Genomic DNA, 8,924 nt, shown 5'->3' on the forward strand with positions numbered 1-8,924 from the left:
CATATTATATTTTTATATTTCCTTTCGAAAGAAAAAAATGCATATTATATTTTGCAATTCCTTTCAAAAGAATAAAAAATAAATGTATAATATATATATATATATTTTAATTAATACTAAATATAATTTCATTCTATTTGATAATGTCAAGGCTGCAAAGTCATATGTTTCAACATAATATATATTTCTTTTCAGACTCCCATAATTGACTTCTATTTTGTTTTTGGCCTAAAAATTTCTACTATAAGATCTAAATAATAAAAACAAGCTTCCTCTTATCAGCAAAGAATCCCAAAATGGTGATCACAAGCACAGATGAATCTCATCCATTATCAACACCTAATCCCAACTATGACAGACTAAGTGAAATACAAGCTTTTGAAAACACAAAAGCTGGGGTTAAAGGGCTCATAGATTCTGGGATATCCAAGCTGCCTCGTATCTTCTATGATCCAATAAATGATTTGAGTAAGAGCAACTCAGATTCTGGAGAATCCCAGTTGAGTATTCCAGTTATAGACCTGGGATGCCTTATTACTGATTCAATAACTCAGAGGAAGGAGATTGTTGAAAGAGTAAAGGAGGCATCTGAGACCTGGGGATTCTTCCAAATTGTCAACCATGGAATTTCTGAGAGTGTTCTTGAGGAGATGAAGAATGGGACTCTTCGATTTTATGAGCAAGACAATGAAAAGAAGAAAGAGTTTTACACTAGAGATATCACCAAAAAGTTTGTCTATAATAGCAATATTGATCTGTTTCATTCATCAGCTGCTCACTGGAGAGACTCTTTTTTCAGCTATATGGCTCCTAAGCCTCCAAAGCCAGAAGATTTGCCTGAGGCATGCAGGTACACACACCTATACATACATATATATATATATATATCTATATAAAAGGACTAGTACTTAGACTTCAGATTTAATCTGGTTTAGAACAATTCTCTTTATTTGGGCACTTCATTCATACCACTTTGAATTATAACTGTTTATTATTCCTGTTAGGAGCCAAATTGTTATGCAATGATTGATTACATTTGAAATTATTTTAGGAATGAGATGATATCGTACACAAAGGAAGTGATGAAACTAGGCTGTGTTTTGTTTGAATTGTTGTCTGAGGCTCTGGGGTTAGATTCAAATTACCTTAAGAAGATAGAATGTGATGAGGGACTGGTCTTCATAAGCCATTACTATCCACCATGCCCAGAGCCAGAACTAACCATGGGAATAGCCAACCATACTGATAATGACTTCCTCACTGTACTTCTCCAAGACCATATTGGAGGCCTCCAAGTCTTGCATCAGAATACTTGGGTTGATGTTCCACCAGTCCCTGGAGCCTTAGTTGTCAACATTGGAGATCTTTTGCAAGTGAGTTTTTTACTTTGATTGAAAACTTTGAACTTGTTGGTGTGTATTGTTTGACATGCTTTAATTCTCTCTTTTATTGTTTTGGATTGAAACTTTGCAGCTTATAACAAATGACAAGTTCAAAAGTGTAAAGCACAGAGTGGTGGCTAACCATAAAGGGCCAAGAGTATCAGTGGCATGCTTTTTCAGCACCAGTTTTCAGCCCTCTACAAGACTGTATGGTCCCATTAAGGAGCTCTTATCTGAAGATAATCCTCCAATCTATAGAGAGACCACAGTGCAAGAGTATGTTTCTTACCTTGCTACACACGGCATCGGTAGCCCTCTTCAGCGTTTTAGGCTTTAAACTTAGCTGTGCTGCTTTGATGAAGCTTCTCCACTGATACAGACACTTTGCTAAGAACATGTTTGGCTTCATGGAAAATGTGTTTTAGTGTGGGAAAATTTGTATACAGAACACACTATTGTTATTATTACTTATTATAGTCATACAAGTGAATCTTAGTTATCTTTACATTCACATATATGAAAGACAATAAGAAGTAGATGCTTTTAGAAGAGTAGTGGAAATATCAAATTCCACAACTTTGATCTGGTTTTCATAGCAGTAAAAGTAAAAGGCACAAATGAAAGATATATATATTTTATGCATGCAATTATAGCCAATTTAGAGAGTAGCCTCAACTATTATCTTCATTTATATCTAGACCTTGAGTTATTGGTGTTTATCTGTATAATGAGCATATATAGACTTGGCCAAAATTGCTAACAAATTAGCCATTTGGATATTTCTGATTGGTTAAATTCATATCATGCAATTCTTCTAAAATGATAGATTTAAGGTATTGCTTAGGTTCTGAGATACTTGTAAATTTGGAGTATTCTCTTCAGTCATATCTGGATTGTTTCTATAGATAACTTGGAAAGTTAAAAGAGACAAATTGATAAAACCCCAATCAACGCTTCTCCACTCTCTTTAACCAAATATAAGAACAAATAGATGGATATGTACAACTTTTAATACACACATATGTATATTTATACACATGCATTTTCTATAATACTATTTGGCTTTGTGGACCAAAGTTTTAAAATTTTCAGCATCAAAGCCAAGGACCATTTAATTATGTATCACAACTACTGTCTACTACTACTGACATCATTTTCATGACAGTTCAAAACATTTATTCCCTTGAATGACTAACTCCAAAACTAAAGTGGAAAATGAATAGGTGTGCCATCTCAACTCATAAACATATATGTTTTATTTATAGAAGTGATAGCGGTTATGACAGAAGAAACCATCATTATTATTAGCCATCATGATCAGTACAATAGTTTCTATATTATTCACGTTTACAATCCAATATTTTTCAGTACATATATAGTCATTTATAACAAATACTAAGTCTCAGCCTTCTTCATTCTGGTATGGTGAGCTTGAAACGATCCAAGGGCTTAGTCCCATCAAGGCATTTTGTAGCGAAATAAGAAAGATACTCCTGCACTGTGGTTTCTCTGTACTTTGGGGGGTTATTTTCTGATAACAACTCCTTGATGGGTCCGTACAGTTTGGAGGTTGGAGTTACACATGTGCAGAAGAAGCTTGCAATGGATATTCTAGGACCAACATGGCTGGCCAGAACTCGGTGCTCAACACTTTTGAATCTATCATTTGATATGAGCTGAACAAAACAAGGGATTTATTTGAAAACCAATGATAAAGGATGACAAGAATCATGAGGCTTCGTCTAAAAACCAATTGGTGATTAGTGGAGTTACATATGTTCTTATTAATGATTCAATATTCTAATACTTATTTCATGTGTGACACCATAGTCTAATAAAGGAAGAAAAAACTTGTGTATTAAGACATTGTTAAGACCATAACTCCAATAGAATAAACTCTGATATATTCTTAGATTGCTCTAGGTAAGAGTAGTTACCTGAAGAAGGTCTCCAATATTTACCACTAGAGCTCCCGGTGTAGGGGGAACATCGATCCATTTATTGTGGTTGAGAATTTGGAGACCACCAATGTCATCTTGAAGCAGCACAGTGAGGAAGTCCATATCAGCATGCTTGGTTGTTCCCATGGCTAGTTCTGGCTGCGGACATGGTGGATAGTAATGGCAAAAAACTAGTTGGCCCTCTGCGCAATCTATGTTGTACAAGTGATTTGGCTTCAGCCCGAGAGCCTCAGAGATCAACTCGAATAGAGAAATCCCTACTTTCATTGCATGGTCTGAGTACTCCACAAGTATGTCCCTTTAAGCAGAAAAAAGGTGGTGTGTTCAGTGGCTATTAGAGCCTAGACTAGTCAGTCAGTTGTTCAGTTGGGAAACTCTCTTATGATACATATGTTGTATTTATTAGTACACAAAGTGAGACTAATATTTCTGAGTTGGGTAGAACATAGAAAATTGCAAAATTAGTGTTAAAGTGCTTTGTATTGTGCCACTGAGGCTGCTATTTCTGGTTTATTAATATGCCTGGCTGCTGCAGAGCAACTTTTGGGACATTTCCATGGCTTAATATTCAAGATGACAAGCTAAAATGCATAATGCATGTGCATATATATGCATGCCATGATTTGGTTTTTCATGTGTTGTAGCTCTCACAGTGACACAGAATACTTATTAATCATTATCCCCAAAAATTGATAGGCTGCATGATTTTTCTTCACATGTAGTAACTACAAGCTAAGCTAGTATATGATTCAATTGTCAAAAAAAGAAAAAAAAATTCAAATGGAATGTAACACACATCTACTTAAAACGCCATATACAAGTTGATGTGTAAACACATCTTCTAGTGGATTTCTCATGAGTTGAGCTCCATGGCCGACCCTGAATAGGATTGGACCCTAAACTTTTTTTGTATAAAGTATATAAACATTTATGACATTTTTCAAAAGAATTTAAAAAAAATGGATCCTTAGGCTAAGGGGGCCCTAGGCGTGGGCCTAGCCCGCCTTAGCTCAGGGTCGGCCCTGCTGAGCTCAGTGTATGTATGCATATGCTGAACCAAACTCTTGTGTGTTGATCTTGTTGTTTTGACACTAAATCTTATTCCTTAGTAGTACAATTAACTAGTTTTCATAGAAAATAAGATGAGATCATTATAACAAGGGCATATATACATATACATACCTGCATACAAGGGGCAAGTCTTCAGGGTTTGGAGGATCAGGAGCCATTCGGCAATTAAGGGTATCCCTCCAACCGGCATATGGAGAGGTATACAGACTATTTTCGGTGTTGTAGAACACTGGCTTAGTATAATCTCTAGAATAAAACTCCTTCTTCACCTCATTCTCTTGCTCAAAAAATCTTCGAACACCTTCTTTCATTTCTTCCATAACACTCTCTGGAATGCCATGGTTGACAATTTGAAAGAACCCTCCATTTTCAGAAGCTTCTCTCACTCTATCAACAATCTCTCTTCGCTCGAATGGATCTCCATTGAGACCTCTGAGGTCTATAACTGGAACACTGAACTGGGATTCTCTTGGATCAGGAGTACTAATACTATCATCACATAATATTGTCTTGTGGAAGAAACGAGGAATCTGAGTAATCCCAGCATCAACAAGGCCTTTCACTCCAGCTTTAGTCTCATCAAAAGCTTTAATCTCTTCAAATCTATCATATTCGGCCATTGTTTTCTTTCTTGTTCTGAATTATTATGGCTTGATATCATTATCTTTTCTTATAGATGGAGTTTGTTAATGTGTTGATCCAATTTCGGAAAATGTGACAAGATTGGATTGCTAAATTATATTCAATTTTGATGCTTGATATTCGGGTCAACCATAATATTAAATGAATAAAAAAGAGCAATGTGGTGGAACTACTTTCAATATTACATTACATGCATTTTCTACGTTTAATTGTGTATCACAGCTGTTACAGCATCATTAATTTTCTTGGCAGGTCAACTCATTTATTTGGTTGAATAACTCCAAAACTAACTTAAGTGGAAAATGAAAAATAATATGATAAGGTTTTGAAAAAGCTATATTAACGTAATATAGTTTGATTTACATAAAAAATCACCACATGATTAATGTTATTGTTTACAATATATAAATACAGGGGAATTTTTCTATAGGGGCTTCACTTTATGCATTACCGGTGAGACTCTCGGTGTTATCGATTTGTGAATAGTTTTCGGCACAATTTTTTTTATGATCGTGTATATTGTAGCTATTTAGAGCATCTTGCAAAATAATTTATAGTCCCGAAAACTAAGTTCAAACATATTATTGCATGTGTGACTAATTTTTTTTATACGCGTGGAAAGCAATATGTTTGAAACTAGTTTTCAGTACTGTAAACTATTCGAAATTTTCTAAAAATTTGCAGGATGCTCTAAATAGCTACAATATACACGATCATAAAAAAAAATCGCGCCGAAAACTGTTCACGGGTTGAGAAACACTGAGAGCCGCACCGGTAAAGCTTAAAGTGAAACATCTATCGAAAAATTGTCATATAAATATATAGCAGCGAAGTAGAGTTAATATAATAGTTATCTTAATATGAAGTAAAAAGTGTTATGAAAGATGAAAATTTTTAATAACATTGGTAGACTTACACTTGCTAATTATATTTATAATATATTTCTTAAGCACTTCCAATAAATATTCTACTCTATCTCTCAATTCACTAACTCTATCTTCGCCTTTTATATATACTTTTTTTTCTTTAATTTAGAATAAATTAATTTATTTATCTGTTACTTTTTTTTTTTTTTTGAAGTGTACATCCTCGGTTTTGAATTTTCTGATAGGTTCGTTCATATATTATGTTTATATCTTCCAATTCTGATCAAACAATAACTACAAAATTTTCAATAAAGAACATTTAACACATTACACACCACCAAATCGAAACATAGTGGCCCATATATATATATATATATATATATATATATATAATCTTATCTATGACAAATTCTTATTCTTTCTCCATTGAATTTAGGTCAAGAAAATAACACATTACACACACCACCTATTTATTTAAAAAATAAATTTTAAATTAAAAATCATAAACTATATGTATATTAAAATATTGCACAATATTTATTATTTAAAATATTAAATATTATCCTAAATAAAATTTAAAATATTAAAAAAGTTACTACTATACTATAATAACACATAGAGAAAGATATAAAATACATATAAAATATTACAAAAATATATAAAAAATTTAAATGGGGCCGTCGAGGTGGGGAGTACTATCCCCGCCCCTGACCTTGCCTCATTTAACATTCGGGAATTGAAAATTATCTCTGTCCCCGCCCCGTTTCCTATTTAAACGGGGATTCCCCGCCCCATTAGGGGCGGATCCCCGCGGGACCTGTCCCCATGGGGAAAATGTGCATTCCTATTTGGAAGCCCGTGTACTTGTTTTAATTTCTCTTCTTTTCTTTTGTAGATCTAAAGCTTATAGATCGAGATTGTCAATATCAATGGCTAGAGGGGCCATTTGACAAGCCCAATTAACTTGGACTATGGAGCCATTCACGAGAGAGTGGGCAGCTGGGAAAGAGAGAAGACCCAACCCATTGAAGAATCACCACCAACAATAGAAGAGCGCACCAGTAATAGCAGAGGTGAAGCCAACAAGGGAAGAGGGGAAAACAGAGCAAAGAATACAAGGGAGCACACTAAGCCACGTTGGCTGAAGGAATACGTAATGAAGCTTGAGAATTAGAGAGAGTCTTGCTTAATCAATTACTGTTATTTTCAATCCTTTTTTCCAATACATATAAAAGGTAAATTGTAACCATTTTGACAGTTTTTTTTTATGCTGAATGAAATTGCAAGAGATTGCTAAGGAGATTTGTCCTGTCTCGAAGAGGACTCTTTCTAACACTGGTGCTTTCATTGCCTTCTTCCTCCTTTTAGGATGAAGAATGAGGAGATTGCACAATTGTTCCAGAACATGAGCAAGGAGTTCGATCTCAAATTGGAACAACACGCTGCATCACAGACGGAGGAGCTCAGAGCCATGCTCGATGAGTGTCTCTCTCACTTATCACTTGGTCATGGTGGCGAAAATAGCGCAACTCCGGTAACTGCTCGAGCACCCAGTCGACGTTCCGATGTTGAGCCGGATTGCCGAGATGTTAATTCCCTTCTCAAGACTCTCCGAGTTAAGGTGCCCAGATTCGATGGAACCGAGGTAGATGATTGGATTTACAAGATTAATAATTTTTTGATCTTCATCGGGTCGAACCTACAATTCCATTATCTTTTGTTGCCTTTCATCTAGATGGTGCTCCATCTACCTGGTTTCAATGGATGGAAAAGGGTGGTGGTTTTATGGACTGGGATTCCTTTCTCCAAGTGCTGCAAGCACGATTTAGAGCTTCTGTTTATGACAATCCTCTGGGTCGTATTGCTAAGCTCTTGCAAACAGGAAAGGTTTCTCAATTCAGAGCAGAATTTGAAGACTTAATGACATGAATTACTGGTGTCCCTGAGCAGATGTTCCTGCATTTTTTTTGTGTGGGGATTGAAGGTGGAAATTCGCAGGGAACTCTTGATTGCTACCCCTTCAAATTTGGCAGATGCCATGGCTAAGGCACAGTTGTACGAAGATCGTAATGATGATATGCTTCTGCGTTCTCGGGGTTCAAATCAACGAGCAGGCTGGGGTACCAAATCGATTCAAAATTCTTCTCCAATGCTTCAGGGGGTGAGTACTACTATTGGTGTTGGCTCTCCTTCGATTCATTCCAGTCCCAACTCTACTAAAACATGAAATTCTCTGCCTGTTAAACGTCTCTCACCTACTGAACTTCGTGAAAAGCGAGACAAGGGCCTTTGTTTCACTTGTGATGAGAAATATTGCTTTGGGCATAAATGCAAAAATCAGGTTCTGGTTTTGTGTGGAACTGAGGAGGAAGAGGATGGACTAATCTCTTCAGATGGTGGGGAGTCCAATGACTTAGAGGATAATCTGGTCAATGAGGTTAGTCTGAATGCTCTATCCAATTCCGCTAATCCTCGAATTTTTCGTATTTTGGCTAAACATGGTGCGGAATCATTGGAAGTCTTGATTGACACAGGCAGCAACAACAACTTTATTCAAGAATCACTTGCGGGTCAATTGAATTTACCTTGGGAAGAAACTAAAAGGTTCAAGGTCTATATGGGTAATGGCAATTCTCTCATATGCTTGAAAATTTGCAAAGGGGTTTAGTTGATTTTACAGGGCCACCATTTTGTGGTGGATTTGTATATGCTTCCTATTTCTGGTGTGGGTGTGGTACTAGGAATGCAGTGGCTTCAAACCTTGGGCCCTTGCATTCATGACCATAAAGCATTGACAATGGAGTTTTCTTGGTAGGGCAGTATAGTCAAATTGGAGGCCTCTAAGGATGTTTCCGCACGTCAGCTTTCTTACACTCAGTTTGCGACACTGTTGCGAGAAGGTGGGGTTCGTTGTTTGTTTCGTTTAATGGCAGTTATGGATGGTTCTAGGTTGCCTACGGTTACATTAACTCAAATGGAAGCTAATTTTCCTCCTCAAGGTA

At 36.1% G+C, this 8,924-nt stretch overlaps 2 protein-coding genes across 2 annotated transcripts; one reads left to right on the forward strand and one right to left on the reverse strand.

Moving 5' to 3' along the window:
* Positions 1-263: 263 nt before the first annotated feature.
* On the forward strand, positions 264-2,039 carry LOC133819922 (1-aminocyclopropane-1-carboxylate oxidase homolog 1-like). Its single transcript, XM_062253305.1, has 3 exons — positions 264-850; positions 1,052-1,373; positions 1,474-2,039. Exons 1-3 carry the CDS (start codon positions 297-299, stop codon positions 1,717-1,719), a joined length of 1,122 nt encoding a protein of 373 aa, XP_062109289.1. The 5' UTR covers positions 264-296; the 3' UTR covers positions 1,720-2,039.
* A 517-nt stretch (positions 2,040-2,556) lies between these two features.
* LOC133819933 (1-aminocyclopropane-1-carboxylate oxidase homolog 1-like) lies at positions 2,557-5,209 on the reverse strand. The gene is made up of 3 exons (XM_062253319.1): positions 4,526-5,209; positions 3,320-3,641; positions 2,557-3,058 (listed from the first exon to the last, which is right to left on the reverse strand). The coding sequence occupies exons 1-3, from the start codon at positions 5,032-5,034 to the stop codon at positions 2,795-2,797; spliced, it is 1,095 nt and encodes a 364-aa protein (XP_062109303.1). The 5' UTR covers positions 5,035-5,209; the 3' UTR covers positions 2,557-2,794.
* Positions 5,210-8,924: the final 3,715 nt, after the last annotated feature.

Source organism: Humulus lupulus, chromosome 2, assembly GCF_963169125.1.
Source record: "Humulus lupulus chromosome 2, drHumLupu1.1, whole genome shotgun sequence".
NCBI lineage: Eukaryota > Viridiplantae > Streptophyta > Magnoliopsida > Rosales > Cannabaceae > Humulus > Humulus lupulus.

Bases quoted from the DNA above. Each gene is read 5' to 3' on its own strand.
- LOC133819922 (XM_062253305.1), top strand. From the start codon at position 297: ATGGTGATCACAAGCACAGATGAATCTCATCCATTATCAACACCTAAT. The intron at 851-1,051 runs GTACACACACCT...AAATTATTTTAG, and splicing joins GATTTGCCTGAGGCATGCAG to GAATGAGATGATATCGTACA. The intron at 1,374-1,473 runs GTGAGTTTTTTA...GAAACTTTGCAG, and splicing joins ACATTGGAGATCTTTTGCAA to CTTATAACAAATGACAAGTT.
- LOC133819933 (XM_062253319.1), bottom strand. From the start codon at position 5,034: ATGGCCGAATATGATAGATTTGAAGAGATTAAAGCTTTTGATGAGACT. The intron at 3,642-4,525 runs GTATGTATATGT...TTCTGCTTAAAG, and splicing joins GACTTGCCCCTTGTATGCAG to GGACATACTTGTGGAGTACT. The intron at 3,059-3,319 runs GTAACTACTCTT...TGTTTTGTTCAG, and splicing joins ATATTGGAGACCTTCTTCAG to CTCATATCAAATGATAGATT.